Source organism: Azolla caroliniana, unplaced genomic scaffold (assembly GCF_043228905.1).
Source record: "Azolla caroliniana isolate FFs.n. ecotype wild unplaced genomic scaffold, voAzoCaro1.0.p SCAF_18, whole genome shotgun sequence".
Classification (NCBI taxonomy): Eukaryota; Viridiplantae; Streptophyta; class Polypodiopsida; order Salviniales; family Salviniaceae; genus Azolla; species Azolla caroliniana.
Genome location: NW_028230453.1, coordinates 3,316,472 through 3,336,701, shown reverse-complemented (window position 1 = coordinate 3,336,701; position 20,230 = coordinate 3,316,472). Strand labels below are relative to the sequence as shown.

The 20,230-nt window shown below is 35.8% G+C and overlaps 4 protein-coding genes across 4 annotated transcripts; 2 read left to right on the top strand and 2 right to left on the bottom strand.

Annotated features, from left to right (window-relative positions):
* Positions 1–1,235: 1,235 nt before the first annotated feature.
* On the bottom strand, positions 1,236–4,706 carry SDH6 (succinate dehydrogenase subunit). Its single transcript, XM_087333731.1, has 3 exons — positions 4,477–4,706; positions 3,549–3,651; positions 1,236–1,688 (listed from the first exon to the last, which is right to left on the bottom strand). Exons 1-3 carry the CDS (start codon positions 4,669–4,671, stop codon positions 1,534–1,536), a joined length of 453 nt encoding a protein of 150 aa, XP_087189857.1. The 5' UTR covers positions 4,672–4,706; the 3' UTR covers positions 1,236–1,533.
* A 3,554-nt stretch (positions 4,707–8,260) lies between these two features.
* Positions 8,261–10,371, top strand: LOC147852105 (transcription factor MYB3R-5-like). Its single transcript, XM_087334198.1, has 7 exons — positions 8,261–8,448; positions 9,171–9,217; positions 9,309–9,365; positions 9,469–9,541; positions 9,676–9,731; positions 10,015–10,182; positions 10,304–10,371. Exons 1-7 carry the CDS (start codon positions 8,287–8,289, stop codon positions 10,350–10,352), a joined length of 612 nt encoding a protein of 203 aa, XP_087190324.1. The 5' UTR covers positions 8,261–8,286; the 3' UTR covers positions 10,353–10,371.
* A 464-nt stretch (positions 10,372–10,835) lies between these two features.
* Positions 10,836–12,213, top strand: LOC147852104 (uncharacterized; the record flags this gene model as incomplete). Its single annotated transcript, XM_087334416.1, has 3 exons — positions 10,836–10,974; positions 11,056–11,099; positions 11,618–12,213. Coding segments are annotated over 3 exons (468 nt in total), but the record flags the coding sequence as incomplete, so codon positions are not given.
* A 267-nt stretch (positions 12,214–12,480) lies between these two features.
* On the bottom strand, positions 12,481–19,715 carry LOC147852103 (uncharacterized). Its single transcript, XM_087334145.1, has 2 exons — positions 19,142–19,715; positions 12,481–13,170 (listed from the first exon to the last, which is right to left on the bottom strand). The coding sequence occupies exons 1-2, from the start codon at positions 19,624–19,626 to the stop codon at positions 12,675–12,677; spliced, it is 981 nt and encodes a 326-aa protein (XP_087190271.1). The 5' UTR covers positions 19,627–19,715; the 3' UTR covers positions 12,481–12,674.
* Positions 19,716–20,230: the final 515 nt, after the last annotated feature.

Sequence of the window (20,230 nt, the reverse complement as noted above, 5' to 3'; positions counted from 1 at the left end):
CAAGTGTAATCCCACCACAAACTATACATTTATGCATGCAACACCCTCAGTCACTTACTTCCTCGTGATGTATTGACAACTCAAACGCTAGCAAAATAGCGGCTGCGACAAGTAATGTAACGGTTATTTTGATCACGATTTTCGCTTGGATTGTGAATTAATGGGTTGTAAGACTACTAGCATACGTTAAGATATCTCACAATTTCCTCCTATTATGCTATTGAATGTTGGGGGCAATCTAGATTCCTGTTAAAAACTAAAAAAAGGGAAAGAAGTATCGTTGAGTGGGAGTGGAGTGCCCAAGTAGCTATCCAAAAACATTCTTGATTATGAACCAATATTTCACACTTTCCTAGCTTATTTGATCTCCACCATATTTTTGTCCACATTCAAAAACTCATACGAGAGAACTTACACTTTTGCCACCATTGATTTTTTCGAGAACCTACATTCCCTGCACACATAAGCCCTATATTGCTATTACTACATCTTCGAGTATGTTTACGCTTGAGAAGCATAGCTTGAAATCCACAAACTTTTAGATGAAAAATAATTGTACTTTTTATTATGAACAACCGATGGTTTGTCTTGTAAAATTAATAAAGCTTTTTCAATAAGATTCAACAAAAAGGCAACCCACTAGCATAACACCAACATTCAAGATCATATAACCCAAGTCTCAATGTGTCAAAATTTCTACTCAACATCATTGACATTTTTCAGTGATTTGATGAGAATTAAACTCCAATTAATGCTAGAATGCATTGTCATATGATTGATTAATCCTCGATTTCTAACTTTGAAGCTCTACATCAACATTCTGCGCTGCCTTTTTCTGAAATTTAGAAGATGTTGGCTACCACCCTCCCGTCTTTACAGGCTTTACAGGCTTTACAATGTTTGCTATTGCTAAAACGTGTGTTCTGCCTGTTTTCTGGTAGTAAAACTAAAAGTACCAGATTTTCTTATGAGTGAGTGAAATTAAATGCAGTGTGATGATATCTACAAATGCTTTTATGTGAGGAAAACAAGCCTTCATCAGCAATAAAACTTGTTCACTGAATTATGATTTATTTTATTGCAGAAACTACAGACATGACTTGTGTAATCTCAAAGCAAATGAACACCGGCAACGACAATATATTGCTACCCACCAAAAATATGTACTAGGACTAGATCTCCAGTTTACTAGTTCATCCCAAATTTGACAACAAAAACAATAAAAATACAATCAGTTTGTATAGCATAACAATTTTCTTCCAAGAGAATAGTTTACTTTACAACAGCAATGTCAAATTAAGACGGAGAATACAAAGAACTTCAATAGTCTGCATGCATGATAGAAACTCTTTCCTTAAGACTCCTTTCGATTACTACACTTACATTATTGTTCTTATTGTAGACTCCAATGCAGTCAAAAGTTCGAATACCACCTAAATATAAGGTTGTAGGAGTTTGTTCAAGACTTTAAAATTTCATATTATTATACCACAAAATGGAACCCCGAATAAAACTATTCTCTTAAGAAGAACTTCAATGGGAACCCTCCGTTTTCTCTTTCCACCAATCCAGGAACTTCAGATTCGTTTCCATACAATCAAATTTGTGAAGCCCATAAGCCACAGTTGCACCTTCTTGTGCAATGCACCATCCAACCACTGAACCCGCCAAAAGTGAGAGCAATAGTCCTACATAAAGTCATTAAGAAAACAAGAGTTAATTTATAGCACATATATCACACTTGCAATATAACATTCCACCAAATGCTTTCCTCGGAAGCTTTTCACTATTGTTTCCAATGAAGGTTTGGCTTTTAATTTCACAAAATTTCACAGAACAATTACGAAACTTCTAGTAACAATTCGATGAAAATAAAGCTAAATGTTACGAAAAGTTGAAAGATTAGACCAATGTTTCTATGCTTTCTGGGGTCTCATAAGATATGTATAAAGTCACCCAAATATTCATACTTTGCTGAGACCATAGGATTCACTGCTTTTCACAACAAACTCAAAACTTCTCCATTGTAACTATTTACTTTAAACTGTCTCTTAGAAAACAGATAAAAAGACCAGCATATGTATGGCTACAATTAATGCATATGGAGGAAAAGAATGTCATAGAAGAGCTTGAGGACTAAGGAAACAAAAGGTTTCTGCAATTAAAAGAGATCAAAGAACAATAATACACACGTTGGCAGATTAAAGGACTTAATTAGAGAGAGGTTAACAAAGCATTCAAAAGTAAATGCTGCAAGATTTGCAATCTAGCACATTTTCCTGTCATATATCAAAGATAGAAAGCATGATAGCTTTTTATCCCATACACAACTAAATCTGAGGAACCACTCTTAAATGTTCGTACTAAGCAAGATCAGTCTTGCCTCTTATATATAGATGTTGGTACTATTTAGGATCTATTTGAGGTAAAGATTGTAATTTTAGTATCAGATTCAAGAGAAGGAGAATTAAAAGGAAAATGATGATACGACTGGACTATGATTGGGAGCAAAGGGAAAAAAAGAAAGAGAAACTAACTTTTCGAATGTCATAGAGACCAAATTCTGTACTCCAGGCTTTTGTTTCATAATAACCCGCACAATCAATAGTCGACAATCACACTCTGTTTAGGGTCTACCACCCTACCTTATGCGCTTTTCAACTTTGAATACAGTAGAGAGTTTCTTAGCTTCATGAATGCATCTATATTCATATAAGGGTTTATAATTGACATTCTGACACTTCTCATTGGAACTGCTGCATTCTTAGCTAGAAATCAAACCATTTTTGGATGAATAATGACTATAATCTCATGCTGTTCAACAATCATAATATAAATACGAGCAATGCAATCCTACAATCCTGTGTTGGTATTCAGCACTTTTGAGTAGAAAATTGTGTTAGCAATTCTAGCATCAATTTGTGGATTCATTCTTAGGATAGAGTCTAGAAAGTAGATCCAGAGCTGAGAGATGCTGAACTCCTAGTTGAAATAGGGCAAAACATGGGTAAAACGAGAATGTTGTAATAGATTTCTTTGAAGGAGATGTCACAAATGTGGGAGAAGTGATATTTAGTCACCATTGAAGCAGCCATTTAATGAAACATATTTAACAGAAACTTTGCTATATGTAAGGGAAGTTAGTGGATCCACAGAACGGAACACACATACACATCGATATAGAAAGAGAGGCTTAACACATTGATATAAAAATAAGGAAATAAGCCTAAATAATGAGGAGCTAACATACAATATGCCATAGCTCACATGGTGGGGTGGACCAACTAACAATGAAATATGAGGGCTCAATCATTAAGCAAGAAAGAAAATCAACAATCAGCTAGATTACGATATGTTCATGACCTCCAAAAAAAAGTCGGCCTAATGGTACATTTATAAACTAAGGATGTTCTCTTTCACTTCCTCATCTCTAATTTTCTTTTTAATTACTCTGGATGATGTTTGATTAAACAACTTCAACGTCTAACTAGGATCAATACAAACTTTTCAATCATTCTTTCAATGAACAAAAGCATAAGAGAAACTACCATGAGGAGTCTTGCCATACTTCCACACAACAGCTGTTGTTGTGAGACCTCCAACAACAGCTCCTCCTGCTGAGACTTTTGCAGCTTGCCTAACTAACTTCAACTGTCACAAAATAATAACAAACAACCGAACAGAAAAACTAAATAAACTTAAGGAAGTAAGGCTGCACTATCAGCCTTGCATTGGCAGCAAGAAATTAGCAACATGAAAGACCAGATCATGCTATAAAATATAAATAATAAATTAGATGGATATGTAGATGATGCCACAGAAAAGCAGATCAAGCCCCTCCCCCTCTCCCCCAAAATAAAAAGATCATTGCATAAAATAATGCAATTAGCTTAAGACAGATTTTCCCATAACTTATAAATAACATAATTAGTTTAAACAGATTTTCTATAAAATATAAATAAAATAATTAGCTAAATGGATATGTAGATGATGCCACAGAAAAGCAGATCAAGCCCCTCCCCCTCTCCCCCAAAATAAAAAGATCATTGCATAAAATAATGCAATTAGCTTAAGACAGATTTTCCCATAACTTATAAATAACATAATTAGTTTAAACAGATTTTCTATAAAATATAAATAAAATAATTAGCTAAAACACGGATGATGCCATAAAAATATAAATAAAATAATTAGTTAAAACACGGATGATGCCATAAAAATAAATAAAATAATTAGTTAAAACACGGATGATGCCATAAAATATAAATAGAATAATTAGCTAAATAAATTATTCCATATATTTTAAATAAAAATAAAAATAGTTGTACAGATTATGCAATAAAAAAAAGGAAAGAAAAGAAAAAAACAGATCATGCCATAACAACCAGAGGCTACTGCTTCCCAAAAATGGGTTTTTATCTGAAGCAGCGATGAAAGCAAGAAAAAGAGAGAAAGGAAAAGAAGAGGGGGGATGACCTGAGGTCCATAGACAGGATCTGTGTTCACGAATTCTTCAACATCTGCATCAGACCATCGTCGCAAAGGCGCGTCTCTGCCATCAGCGATGCTAGCGAGTCGGTAGAAGCCAGAGAGTCGCTCCTTCCAAGCGGCTTTGTCGATGGCCCACCAAGGCTTGGATTCTCCCTGCTCTGCTACTTCTTCTTTCGCCATAGTTACACTTAATAATCACTAAAACTACTGCTGGGACTTCATGAACAAACCAAAAACAGAGGAAATCAATCAGCTATATATACCTACACATACATACATACATACATACATACATACATACATACATACATACATACATACATATACATATACATAAAAAGAAAAACAAAAAAATAGAGTAATTTTAAAAACAACAAAGAGTAATTGAAAAAATACATAGTGTAATTAACTATTAGGAAGGAAAACAATGCAAAGCTAATGGGACATCATGGAGGGGAGGGTATCATAAAAGGTCAATGCCGAGAGTATGTAGGTTCACGAAAGGCATCCTCTCTTGCCTTCGTCAATCGTGAGGCCCCCAGTTGCGTCTCCATTCTGTCCATGCCCATCCGATCTTGATCCCGACCTCTAAAAGAGCGTGAAAGGGGTTGAATTAAGCAGACCATACCATAGGAAAACAGTCGGTAGATTACTACTCTTGTTATCTCCTCCGACTAAGTTTTCATTGTTTCCTCGACTCCCATAAAATTTGACTCTACATGTATAAGTGCTCCAGAATGAATCGCACAAAGGGTGCTTGGGGAAATACGTTGCTTGTATTGGGCGAAACAGAGAAAAACTCTTGGGCACTTCCAACTTTGCTTCTTGTATACTCCTAATAAAGAAGTAAGAGCTAGATATTCCAATCATGAATGAAATCTACACTTTGCTTTACCTCGTTGGAGTTTGATGAAGTGGAGTCAATGAGCATATAGGTAGGTAATGATGTCCATAGTGTGTTCTCAAGAGAGAGGTCAAATGCAATGATTACGTTTACGAGAAATGTGGGTCCGAAATTTCCACATTAGAGAACAACATTGGTATATGTGCTTAAACTCTGTTGAGGCTTGAAAAATATCATTGTCCATGTATATTTATTTGGCAAGAAAGTTTGATGTTAGCTTAAGACTTGTTTTGGCAAGCATCTGAGCTACAACCTTTGTGGTTGGGAAACATCCATGACCCACTTTCTATATACATCCATGGCTATGACCATTGGAAGTTCAATTTGAGACTACCACCAAATGCCATGTGTAGACGCGAATCGATATCTTGATTTGACATGAATTGGTATCAACTTGCCATTCATTTGAGGTATCACGACAATTCCTTGTCATTTACTTCTAAGATGGGTCATAAATATAGTTTGAATATATGAACGTAAAGTCATTCACTGTCTATTAGTTTGTATTCTTAGATATGAAAAATGTTTCCCCTTAGGTGATTTGTAATATTCCTTTTCTTTTTCTTTTAATTCCTTCAATCTAGATTCAGTGCTAGAAAGATCCAATTGATGTAATACTTTTTCTTTCCAACATGAAAGATGTAAACAAAAAAATTGGCATAATATTCATTTAATATAGAGCAATTATGGTTTTTGTTTAACATTAATTGATATAATCTAGTTGGATAGAAGCTTTTACATGGAACAATTAATATAGTATCAATGATCTCAACTAGGGAAGAGTGGGGATAAAGTAGACAACCTTCCTTTGGACTATTAATGCTAGTGATAACCTTGAATTGACTTCATCATTACCTTATTTCTCCCACCACTGAATAATTTAGATCGGTCATGCTATATGGTAGGTTGCCAAGTGGATGGAGTTTATAAAAGACAATTCTCTCTATTTACAATGCCAAATGATACAAAGGTGTCCTCTATCAGATATGCCATGTTCGTCAAAAGTTTATTTCGATGATTGCAAAAGAAGAAGAAACTTTTACTACAATTGTAGAAGGCTAGGATGGTGGTGGCTAATCTGAGGAGTTGTATCAGGTTGATATTGCCCTAAACAAGTTCAAGAGTTTGAGTATCACTATTTGATACAATGCTCTCTGCCTTTGATCAATTTGCCCATGCTTTCCACACATCTTCAACCAAACCCAATCCTTGCACAAATTCCTCTCACCACCACAATGTGCACTCTCAATTGCAACATTCATTGGTAAAGTTCTTGAATATCGAGAGTCACTACTCACTTTCACATGTATCACATGACATTTAATATTTTTGGTCTCATAGGTCATATTTGACCTCTGAAGACAATAATAGAATCTATCTATTTTGATGTTCATCTCTTCATTTAACAATGACATTATCACTTCTTGTATGGGAGGTTTTGAATTACTTGTATCATTTGACACAAAATTTTGAAATACATACCCTTGCTCAATTCTTTTGAGAGTGCTTTGACTCGTTGCCCTTGGTGCAATCTCAATAGCCTATCAAAAATCTCTTCTAATAAAAGGAAATGGAAGACATGTGACAAAATAGAGCATGATAGATGAAAAATTTCATGTTTCGAATTGCATTGGGTTATCAACAACTGCAACAAAAATAAATACTTATCCAAGAATTGAGGTGCAAGCTTGCTAGAGAGAGAGAGAGAGAGAGAGAAATAAAGATGTATTAACGTCTACTAGCCGTCAAAATTGGATTATGAGACAAATTGTGATTCCAAATACGAATGAATTCGTACATCCATATTGAAACAAAAATAAAAGTTGTAGGTTTTCTAAAGGTTCGTGGTCATGACTTAAATGCATGATGTGGAATGATCTTGGAGATGTATGAGAGTAGTGTCGATAGAACTTCGTCGTCGAGGTTGGTGTGGTGTGGTGAAACAAGGCTATGACAAAGTTTAAAAAGTGCGGATCGGACATGACAAGCAATGGTTCTAGTATTGTCCACAATAGTAAAATATGGGGCTGATTTGTGTTGCGCACCTCTTCCAGCTGAAAAGAGCTAGGGGCCAAAAACTTCGCATGTTTTACTAGCCAACCCCTCGAGTGTGCAAATGCAATAGACAAGTGCCAGATGCAAGCAAAAGGTTGACGGACCGAGGCAGGAGCAAGATGTGAACTTCTCGTGTGTGCCAGATGCAAGAAAATATTGAGAGATTGAGTCAAGAGCAAGGTCAACTTCTCATGTGTGCCATATGCATGTAGAGGTCGACGGACCGAGTCAGGAGCTAGAGGTGAACTTCTCGTGTGTGCCAAGATGCACGTAGAGGTCGACGGACGGGGTGAGGGGCTAGGTCAGCTTCTTGTGCGCAACTACTATAATAAACATGTCAATGCAGGAAGTGTGCGACGCCAAAGGCCAAAGGCAATATATATGAGAGATGTCCGGCGGGCCCAGAGGGTTTCGTGAGTGTGATGGCCGGCTGCGTGTGCGTGACGTGGTGTGTGTGTGTGTGTGGTTATATGGGGGTGTCACGCCTCATGTCAAGTTCCCTCTTTCATCTTGGCAATAGAAGAAGAAGAAGAAGAAGAAGAAGAAGAAGAAAAGAACACACATACATAAATACATACATACACATAGTTTGTGCGGAGAAAAAATCTGAAACAGAGGATTTAACGACCCCACCCCCCCCCCCAAAAAAAGAAAAGATTGATTCGTTCATTCACTGTTCAGCTGAATTTGGTCGTTGATCAACTGCCCACATGCCTCCTTTCCTCACTCTCTGCCTCTGTATGCCGCCGTACACACATTCCATTTAAAGCATTTAAAGCTTGTATTGATGGGTACCTCCTCACACATAGTTTATCATTCTGTGCCTAGCAAACATCATGGCTACCACCAGATCCTCTACTCCCTGTCTCAATGATCAATCAGTCATCCTCAGAAATAACGCAGAGAATGGTTTACATGAGATCCATCTCGTGTTGCCGTCACAATCGCCGCCCCTGCTTCATCATTACCCTACCTCTCCTGCCTCATTCACAGAACAGGTACTTACTTCCTTTAATTATCTGCTTCTCCATTAGTTTACCCAAAAATTACCATGCACATCATCATCATCATCACCATCACCATCACTCTTATCATTGACATCACCAATGATATGTAGATGTCCACGTTCATGACCATGACCATAACCATCACTCTTATCATTGACATCACCAATGATATGTAGATGTCCATGTCCATGACCATGACCATGACCATCACTCTTATCATTGACATCACCAATGATATGTAGATGTCCGTGTCCATGACCATGACCATGACCATAACCATCACTCTTATCATTGACATCACCAATGATATGTAGATGTCCATGTCCATGACCATGACCATGACCATAACCATCACTCTTATCATTGACATAACCAATGATATGTAGATGTCCATGTCCATGACCATGACCATAACCATGACCTCGCCCTCACCAACAATGACACTGCCACACATCACATTTCTTTTATCTTCTGCCCCAAAATGTGCTGAATTTTCATGTGCAATATACAGGCTAGAAAAACAGATCATTTATGCATCTTAAAATATATGCTATTTCGTGATCTGGCGTGCTTCTATTGCTATCTAATTCTTAGCTAGGGTGTCAATAGTAAGAATGAATCATACACGTAAAGAGGGTTCTCTTTGCAATTCAATAAGGTCACAAATCGTCATACACTTCTAATAATGTTTTCTTCTCTCTGCTCAAGGGCAGGAAGATGAGTTCCTAAAAGAGCTTGTAAAACGGTATGGAACAAAAAGGTATTAAACAATTTCTTTATTCCCTCTCAGGTAACAATTAGTATCCAAATTGATATTTCTTTAACAAAACTCTACATACTTGTACTTATAGATGGCATATTATTGCGGCAAAAATGCAAAACAAGATTCCTCATGAATGCCGGAAAAGGTTCTCACAACTCACTTATGCCAAAAACATAATATTATTGGATGAAATGAACCTTAGAAGTGTTAACTAATTAATTAACATTTGTTTTAAGAATGAATTGTAGATGGCAGACATATCTTCACATGTGCATGAACAAAAGCAGTTGGAGTACAGATGAAGATCGCATCCTTCTCGAGGTTTGTAAAGTGTTATTAACATAGTAATAAAATTCAGTAGAACATAGCATATCTGGACAAAATTTACATGTATATTTGAGTTACGCATGAAAATTACATGTAGATTTTTGATAATTCAATGAATATTTTGGTAGGGTCATAGTACCTTTGGAAACCGATGGACTGAAATAGCCAAACTAGTTCCTGGCAGGTATATCTCACATATTTGGCCAAGAAAATGCAGTACATGAAAAATAATAAGAGACTTATGTGAATGTGACACATTTCTACCTCGTGTTTGTAAACATAGTGGTGGATTAACGCCTAAAAGATTGGCTTAGTAGTAATCTTTCACTATTGTAAAGAGCTATGAGTATCATGTGACATCCATTTAGGCTTTACAAGAAAATTTTAAATTAAAATTCTCAAAATAATACTGGCTGGGAGGAAATGCTAACAAACCATGGTGAAAATAAAAAATCTGAAAATTTCAGAACAGATAATGCCGTAAAAAACCGATACAACGCTTTGTGCAAAAAGCATTTCCAGAAGTCCAAGCCAGCAACAACAGGGTTGGATATACTCAGCAACATAGAGATTGGTCAGTTCACTAACAGGGAACTCAAAAGAATCAAAACATATCCTGAATGGAGGCAAGACAGGTAATGATTACTCATACATCTCTTCTTATCCATACCCTTAGGAGCCATTTGAACTGTTAATTCATGGGCTTATGAGGATTTTAGATGTTTTCTTCAATATTGGCAATGAATTTGGGATCAGGAACACACACAGGCACACATCTCTGCACAATACAAAAGACAATTGGTAATAATATGTGATCCAAAATGCATTCCTTGAAGCCAAAGACAGACAGTCGTGGATTTTGGCCCTTATGGCAATCCATCCAGAGATTCACGTGCTGCCATTGTATTTCATGGGTTAGATTTTGGGTCTTTGTGGAAAATATGGATATATTGTGATCAGCTGCTCCATGGACTGCCTAACTGTGACACATTTTGAACTTTAGGTTTTCACTCGAGGAACTTTAGATTCTTCTCATGTCGCAAAAGGTATAGGATATCATAAAAATGCTCTCTTCTTTGAATCATTCTAGTCTTAAGACAAACATAGTGTCCTGAAGCTTATTTCCTTATCATCTGTGTGGATTTTCATCTCACTGCACATAGGTTTCTCATATTTAATATAATGTATTACTAAAAAACAATGACTGCACAATACTCGAGCAATCTTTACTTGAAGGTACGCACATATTGTGCCATATCTGAAGCTGCACTATTTGCTAATCCTATAAAAATTTCTAGAGAAAGATCATTATAATAAACTGACCCCAAGCTTGGTTAGTTGTTTTCGAGAGGATTCACACAGTTGCAGTTTATGTGATCTTATCCATCGAGAAATTCATATCCTCCCTAGAAATAGAGATTATGTCTGTAAGTTTCATTCAAATTGCTATATTTGAGTTTTCAGGTATTGGGTTCTCCTAATGAAAAATAAATTTCATTATATTACAGGTTTGGAGCCTCAGAGACAGGTTATCACAAGTTATCTACCACAGGTAGTGATTTCTTTTCCTCATAACCCTTATATTTTCTGTATATCTAACAATTTCAAGATCACCTTCAATGTATGAAGTTAACATGTCTTACAAGTTATCTACCACAGGTAGTGATCCCTTCTAACAAGTTCGAGATGTGTCCAATATATATTTTGCCTTGATGTGAAAATGCATACCTAAATAACTTTCGAAAAGATGTCCTAATATAACTACTATGGTAGAAGATTCATGTTCATGATACAGTTTGGTTAGTGGTCCAGATAGCACATGACATGCTAGACCTGTTGAAGATCTAATTTCAGTATTACATCAGCATTTCTGAATGAATGTATTCACATATCCATTTACACATTTTGCGTGTTCGCCTACTTGAATGTGCAAAAAAGTGGTTAACAGAATTCTATGTATGTACATATGCAAGCGTATATTCTATTGGCTCCATAAATTGCTTGGGCTGCAAATAAGAAACTTTGATTAACAAAAAATTGAACTGAAAAGGTCAATGTTTATAATTCTAGGTAAATAGTTGTAATTCCCCAAAGGAAACTCAGACAGATATGGAAGAAGTTATGGGATGGTTAACTGCACGAACCCCAACTCCAGAATGTGAAGAGAAAGATAGATCAAACTTAATAAGTTCTTCCTCATCGATGCAGAAACATAAAGAGTCACGTCAACCAAATCACAATTTTAATTCAGGCTTGAGCATAGATGTTGACATGACACAATATGGTGGTAAATGCGATTTCGGGAGTGATTTGTATAAGAGTTTTCAACATTATGGTGTCAAAGCTACTAAATAATGAACCATATAAATATATAACTATGGTCTAGGCAAATGACAGGTTAATGTTCACCAAGATATATATGGTTTTATGTTTATTCGGATGAGGGACAGAAATTGGCCTTTTTGCATGGTTGCATGCATAAAATTCATGGACCTAATTCCTTTCAAAAAACAAATGATAACACCAAAAAAGCCAGATTATCTGGCTGTGTGATCTTTAACCAAACATTTGCCAGCTGCTTAATGAATATTGTAAAGGCCGTATATGCAAATGAAAGATAACTTCAAACCATAGTCCGGCAAAGCCTAGTAGACTGTTGTATGATTATGAATGATCCAAATCAAAAAACAAATTGATTTTTAGTGTATGATATATATAATATATTCATACCTGATGCCTGAGGGCTCCCAATCTATCAAATGTGATTGTTGATACAATGTGGATATTAACAAGGAGCTTTTAAGTTACCTACAAGATTTTCAAGTTGCCGGAAAAGCAGGGAAATGAACTTCACCTGGTGGTTTCTTCGAATTATAAGAGACATTCGTCGTTACAGTTGCTACTTAAAACAATCAGATGCCAGAATCCCAACAAAACAAGAAGATGTAATATCTTATATTATCACAAATATAAGTATATATACAATGTTGTATTATACAGACATCAGGGCACAATGAATAGTCTTCACTGCTGAAAATGTATGTGGATCTGCACATAGATACAAAAGACTTGTAGGAACTAGGAAACATAGCTTGCATTGTGTTAACAATGTTCTTGATAACAGATACTAAATACTGAGATGATGTTGTGTATATAAGCCCACTGTTCCTTTCAATGCTAAGTAGTATCTTACCCATGTGAACTGAAACAAGTATGGCATTATTCCAGTAAAGACGTTGTGCTTCTCCTGAAAATAGGTGGGCTTTGGAGTTGACGGGCATCCTGCCATCTGTAAAAGCTCCTCAACTGTTGGAACCTTTAATTTGGGTCTTGAATTTAAAGCAATATTGTCAACCTTGTGTTCATAGATTTTTCCTTTCTTATCCAGCTTGTATTCTGATGTTCCATCAAATATACCTTGAGCTTCCCATGGCACTCTTGGTACACCACGTACTTGCCAACGTACCATAATCACATTATCAGATGGTTGCCAAATGCGAAGAATTTGCACCCACATAGACTTGAAGAATATCCGTCCATAGAATCGGAGAGCCTTAAATATTAGCTTATAGTTTTCTACTCCAGAAACTGTGTTCATAGGGTCATAGAATATGATATCCTCCCTGCAAATATCAGTGTGTTAATAACCTTAGGTGAGAAAATTGTACAGGAAAATGAAGCAAGATCAAAAATATTTCTTATATCTTGATCAACAATATTATATACTCGAGTGACAAGACATGTATCAAATCCAGTTATGATTTTGAGTGACGGATGATTCATAAATAGTATGGGCCTAGCCAATCATACAATCTCCCTTCATTTTATCTTGCTTGATAATTTCCAAGGTCTAATAAATGGAAATGATATAGCAAGCCTCTACTCCACCTAAAATCCTCTTGCAAACAGTCTAATATGTGATTCTCTATGAATTTCCTATATCCATCCTGATCTTTCGTCTTGTCCTTATACTTCTCTGTGCACATTTGGCCATCAGAGTGCCTTCACACATGTCTGTTTCCATATGAAACCTCAGTGTTCATGTAGCTTGGTGGAACAATGAAGCCATCATTGAATTGTTGCAACAAGTGGCTCTCCTAAAATGGTAATGTGACACCCTTGTATTTTTGCTTCATCTTCTGTATGTCGAGTTTCAATACATCTGTGGTCAAAACTTATCTGTATGTCGAGTCCATTATATACTTCAGACTCTATTGGATTAAAAAACTTCCAATTGTGTCACCTATCTCTTGGGATGCCAACTGCCTCAAGGATTCTAGTGCAAGTCTGGAGTATATTGCTCCCCTAGTTGATGGAGAAAGGTAACTGATTGGGATAGAGCCAACTTTATGCCAGCTTTGTCAAAGAAAACCTAGACAGAGGAATATTATATCCGTAGATGCACTAATATACACTATATGAAAGGGAGAGATTTGTATATTCCCAGAGTTCGAATTTGAACCTTGAGGACCAGGGCTTGTTCTCGTGGAACTTCTTCACACCTAGCAGATGACTGACATACCTTTGCCAAATGATTTTTCAGTTTACTTAGATCCTTTTGACATCAAATATGTTCCATTCCAGCAAGAAATACAAAGGATTTATATCACTGGAAACCATAGGCTATACTGCCCTCATGTATTCTCACCTGTGTAACATGAGCTATTGATCAGCAAATGGCAAGGGAAATCATACAAAGGTGTAACTTCAAAGGAGAGGATATGTTGACTATAGTACACACACCTTAGTGTTTTAATGTTTTCAGAAGATTGTGGGTTTCATAAGTAGATCTTGGGTCAAAAAAGTTATGACATGCTTGAATATGTTTGTTTGATCAATTATCTTGGGGTTCATTTCAAGCTTTATGGTTGGCTGGTTGTCGCAAAATACCTTCCTTTCTTTTAGTTGGAAGATGTCAAGATCTTCTATCATTGTCTTTATCTAGAGGCCATCTTTTGTGGTAAGGGCTGCAGCGATGTACTCAGCTTCAGTACTTTAGACTGTAACAGAAGATTGCCTTTTGGTTCGCCAGGCAATTGCTAAACCTGCAAAAGTGAAGACCATGCCAGATCGTTTGCAATACTTGTTGGTGTGGAGATGGGCTTGCTATAACTTTGATTAGAGTAGTGTCATCTTGTGAGGTATCTTTTGAAGAAGATCCTAAAGTTTGATTTCAATGGTATAAAAATCTAAGGTTGGGTTGAGGTACTTTGGAAAGTTTGAAATTGAAAGAGTAGAATTTGAAAATTTGGAAAGTGTGACACCAGCATCACCCACCATCTTACCTATAGCTAAGAATATTTGCATAATTACAATCCACTTCACTTCATTACCCACTTGAGGCACACTCTGGAGATAATGGAACCAAGTTATCACTTGGAAAAGGTACCCTTTATCTATCAATTAACAACAAATCCAAAATAGCATCTCAAATGTTTCTTTTGTGTTGGGATTAGCAAAGAACTTATTATTTGTATGTGAAGCTACATCAATTGAGACAATAATAGAATTAGAATTGTGCCATAATCCGTTATGAGTTGCCCAGAGGAGTAATAATCAAAACAACATGCCCAGAGATGGGAAAATTATACCCATTAAAGATAATAGACAATTCATCGATTGAAGCATACATAGTTGCAAGCCATCAAGAAGATCAAACTTTGAAATGGCATCATTGCCTAGGCCACCTACATCTAAAATCAGTGAAGACAATTCAAGCACACCAACTTGTTGAAGGTAAAACAAATAAATCATTTTGATATTTATATATATGTGAAGGATGCATCTATGTGAAACAAAGTAAACAAAAGTTTAATCACAATGTTCGTCAAACTCAAAGGCCACTTCAACTCATACATTTTGACCTACGTAGAAAACTTCAACTACCTTCAATAACTCGTGATTGATACTTTATTACATTTATAGATGATTTCAGAACGTTCACCACCTTTGCTTCATTAAGAGTAAAGCTAGGGCTTTCCGTGTTTTCCCAATTTACAAAGCACTTGTCGAAAGTCAACTTTAATCCAATACCTAAACCATTAGAAAAGACAATACGGGAGAGAATTGTTTAAACAAAGGACGACATTTTCCAAGATACGTGGCATAAGGTGTGAATATAATTCACACAATCCACAACAAAATGATGTTGCAGAACAAAAGAATAGAACATTATTGGATGCAAGTCGAAGCATGCTTCAAGTAATTGGATTACACAACCAATTTTGGCAAGAGGCAATTCTCAACAACATGTCATTGACAAAATCAATCTCCTCATAAGGAATTTGGATGAAGTACTCCATTTTTCTTATAATTGGGAAGAAAACCACATGTTGGTCCATAAATTATATTCAAAGAAATATCTTATAATCAAATTTCCCCTAAAATAAGAAATAAATTAGATCCTCATATCATAAAACGTATATTAATAGTCTATGGAGAATCCAATTAGATAAAAGGATACAAATTATTTAACCCATAAAATAGGAAATTTATATATAGTTGATCCTTTGTAGGTTACATCCCTTTATCCCATTGGATTCTCCATAGCCCATTTTATGCCATGGTGATATAATTTCTTTCTTGATTTGGGGGAAATGTGACTATAACCTACTGCCCTAAATATCTTTAACTCACCAATATGTGATTTCTTCGAAAACATAAGAAAAATGGAGCATTTAATCTAAGTATCTTTTGCGGAGATTGATTTTACAAATAAAAAGTTGTTGAGACTACCTCTTGTCAAATTTGGTTGAGTGATCTGGCCACTCAGAGCACACTTCGACTTGCATCCAATAATATTCTATTCTTTCGCTCTATAACAACACTTTGTTGGGGTTGTATGAAGTCATATATCATGCATTATGCTATGTATCTTGCAAAATGTTATCCATTTGTTTGAACAATACTCTTCCCCATTGTTTGTTCCAATGGTTTCGATTTTGCATTGACATTGATTATTGACAAGTGTTTCGTAGATTGAGAAAGCATGGAAAGGACTAACTTTACTATTGACAAAGCAAAGGATAATGAACCTTATGATCTCATTGATAACTACAATGAAGTATCGATTACCAATTATCAATGGAAGGTGAAATGGCCTGCATATTTCAAAATGTATGATTTGAAGTGGCCTTTGAGTTTGATGAACATAATGAGGAAACTTTTATCTACTTTGTTTCTCGTAGATGCACCTTCACATATAGATAAGTATCAAAATGGTTTATTTGATGACCTAGTCTATGATGTCATATGAACGTTTGATCTTCTTATTGATGGCTTGTAGTTGTGTATGTTTCAATCAGCAAAGTGTCCATCATCTTTACTATGTATAATTTTCCCATCTTCAGCCATGTTGTTTTGATTACTTCTCATGTGGGTAACTTATAACGGATTACGGTACAATAGTAATAGAATTCTATTATTGTCCCATTTGATGTAATTTCACTTACAAATAATAAGTAACTTGTTAATCCTGGCACAAAATAAACATTTGAGATGCTAATTTTGGATTTGTTGTTAAGTGACGGTTATATGATAACTTGGTTCTATTACCTCTAAAGAGTACCTCGAGTGGATGATGAAGTGGATTGTAATCATGCAACCATTCTCAACTAGTGACTCAAATGTCAAAGTACCAGAAGTGTTGAACCATTTACTTTTGTTTCTTTGTTTGTATGTTTCCAACGACATTCTCTTTCCATGTGTCCCAGTTTGTTGCAATATCTACATATGATTGTGGAAACCTTCATTGCTCTTTGCCTTGGTGATTGGTTTGGCTTGTATGACTTTTGAAACCTTTGCTTTGAGAAGTTGTTATTGCAATCGTTGCCATTGATCTATTGTTGTGTTTCATCTTACCCTTTTATTCTTTAGATTTCTTCTCTTTTCATTTTTAGGAACATGTTCTTCACATTTGAAGTGTCATCATTTCCATGTGTGGTGATAAAAGTGTCCCACAAATCTGGTAAGGACAAAGTCAAATCTCATATCTTCATCAATTTTATTACCTACCGATAGTGCTTATTTGAGGGCTAACTATCATTTTCTGATGAATGTGTTGATTGCTTCAAATTCTTGCATTTCCTTTGAGACAAGATGTCTCAAAGAGTTGACCTTGGAATCAAGCATAAGAGTGAGTAAGAGTGAGAAAGATGAAACTCTTACCTATGAAATCAAATAGGAACAGATCACCTCAGAATTGAGATTTCAATAACATTGTATATAAGTACACATTGACCTAGAGCAAATATTCTCCATGACAACTTTGTACATAAGTGGAATTTCTTGCATTTGGTGTCATCAATACCCTGTTGTATATAGTTCCGTAATTTTGGATGAAGTGAGATGGTTAACAGACTACATAACCCTAAGATATTTTGTAAAGTGTGTAAATATGTGAAAACCCAAACAATGGGCACTATGCTTAAGGAAGACCCTCCATATTCGTAAACTCAGCACATCATTTATTGTGCATTGCCATGCAAGCATGGAAAAGATTGCCTTCGAGATTTGGCTACCCATGCATATGGAAAAACTGTTAATCAACATGTGCCACCACATGAATCTCAATTCGTGCTATATAAAGGTATTGTCATAGTCAAGAAAGTTCAACATTAAATGAAGTAAGAACCTATCAAGCCCTTCTCAGTGTTCAAGTACACTACATAGGACAGAAGAAAGGAAAAAGGCTAAGAGACTTGACAGCCTGACCAACATCAGTGGCATATCTTGTTCACGGCAGGGGCACCAGATTTTGGGGTGTAATACAATGTTGATTTGTCGACTTCACAAAATGAATAAAGAGATGAGAGCGCTAGGGCAGCCTGATGACTCCTGCTTACAAGAACGCTATCCAAATAAAGTAACTAGTATTGCCAGCATAAGAACACCTTATAAGCTGTATTGCATGTCATAGAACTGACATTTCTTGCAGAATCAGTTATGTGATTATCCATAACATTAAGGTAATTGATATTTTTGGAATTTTAGTGTGCAAAACCACAAGTGTAGAATGTGAACAGGTTCTAGCTACTCTGAAAGTTTGTGTCACTCGAGCATGACGATTGGATCTAGGGCTTGGGACCAACAAGCATGTTTAGTTCTACATTTTGATTGACACATTTAGAGATTAAACAGACCTGGTGTGAGTGTAGAAATTAATATCAAGAGAGCTCAATAAATGATTAAGTGGTATGTGAAAGGTAGCAAAAACATCTCATGCTACTCCATGTTTGTCATTTGGGGTTTCTAGGGATGGAATAGATTTGGGGCCCAATGGGACTTTGCAAAAGCTATAGCTATCATAACAGACATCCAAAGTGTAAAGAATATAAGTATATGCTACAAATAAGGTCATTATGGACCATTTTGCAATAGATGACAGAAATTACAATGGAAACTCAAAGGGCTAAGAATATATGTGTATGTTGTAACGTTGGCCATTTTGCAAAAATCATAGTAACTACAATGTAAATCCCAAGTGTTAAGGATACACCAATAGGGCATAGGTGCGTTTATTGTGGTTCATCTAGCAAATTTATGGTAATGTATACAGTGAAAACCCCAAGTGCTAAGTATAGATGTTTTGCATACCTGTATATTTCATAGGTAAGCTCTTTGTAAAACATGTTTGGTAGCTCTTCCCTCAATGTTCGGATGGCATAGCCAACATTGACATGAAAATCCTTCTCTTTTTCTGGGTCTCCTTGGCTCTGTTTGGAAGAAGGAAGCAAAGATTGAACTGCCACAGAAGAAGAAGCACTCACGGCATACAAATCTCTGTCACTTGTCACATCTTTTAACACAAAAAGATCGCAGTAGAGTCTATTCCATTGAATCTCATCATTCTCCATATCGTTGATAACCCCATTATCTGATTCATCAAAAGGCGCTCTGTTCCAAAGATCTTCTCCACTGGTGGGGACTAAGGACAGAGAAACCTTAGGAGAAGTGGGGTTAGGTTTACAGAGTGCAGATGAGGTTAGAGGCCGTCCAAGGGCACCATCAATTACAAGAGAGGAAAGCTTCCTACAATCAACAGGAAGGAGGCTAGGATACAGGACACTATCCATAGCCATGGCTGGGCAGGAATCAGAATTGAAAGCTATGGAGCCAGGAAAGGGAGATAAGATGAATGTTAGAGAGAGGCAACAGAGTAGTTCTAAATTCTAATTACCTATTATTTATTTATGTATGCATGGTATGTACATAATAATAATAATAATAATAATGGTTAAAAAGCCCCAACATCTTTTACCATATGCATTTGTGAGAGATATAATAGAGAGGATATTCCATACCTTATGCACAATTAACTGTTTAAACGGTTCGGTTTGAACCGAACCGAGGAACCGCGTCTTACCAGCTTACCGGTTTAAACGGTTCGGTTCAGGTTTAGGTTTTTCAAATGGTTCGGTTCTGTTTCAACAATCAGATATTGCGGTTTAAATGGTTTTAACGTTTTTTTATTTTTTTTAAAAATAAAAAATATGTTTTTAAACTATCATTTTATTCTCACATTTTAGGAACATCTTTAAATTTTAAAAAAATTTAAAATTTAAAAGATATTCATTTTAGGACCATCTTTAAATTTTAAAAAAATTAAAATAATGAAATATTTAAATTTTAAAAAATTTAAAATTTAAAATTTTCACCTAAGTTGAAAACTGAAACCGAACCACA

Coding starts and splice junctions, on each gene's coding strand:
- LOC147852103 (XM_087334145.1), bottom strand. CDS start 19,626: ATGGCTATGGATAGTGTCCTGTATCCTAGCCTCCTTCCTGTTGATTGT. Junction 13,171..19,141: donor CTTACCTATGAAATATACAG/GTATGCAAAACA, acceptor TGATATTTGCAG/GGAGGATATCATATTCTATG.
- SDH6 (XM_087333731.1), bottom strand. CDS start 4,671: ATGGCGAAAGAAGAAGTAGCAGAGCAGGGAGAATCCAAGCCTTGGTGG. Junction 3,652..4,476: donor ATCCTGTCTATGGACCTCAG/GTCATCCCCCCT, acceptor ATTTTGTGACAG/TTGAAGTTAGTTAGGCAAGC. Junction 1,689..3,548: donor GTATGGCAAGACTCCTCATG/GTAGTTTCTCTT, acceptor GACTTTATGTAG/GACTATTGCTCTCACTTTTG.
- LOC147852105 (XM_087334198.1), top strand. CDS start 8,287: ATGGCTACCACCAGATCCTCTACTCCCTGTCTCAATGATCAATCAGTC. Junction 9,366..9,468: donor CCTCATGAATGCCGGAAAAG/GTTCTCACAACT, acceptor AATGAATTGTAG/ATGGCAGACATATCTTCACA. Junction 10,183..10,303: donor CCTGAATGGAGGCAAGACAG/GTAATGATTACT, acceptor ATTTGGGATCAG/GAACACACACAGGCACACAT.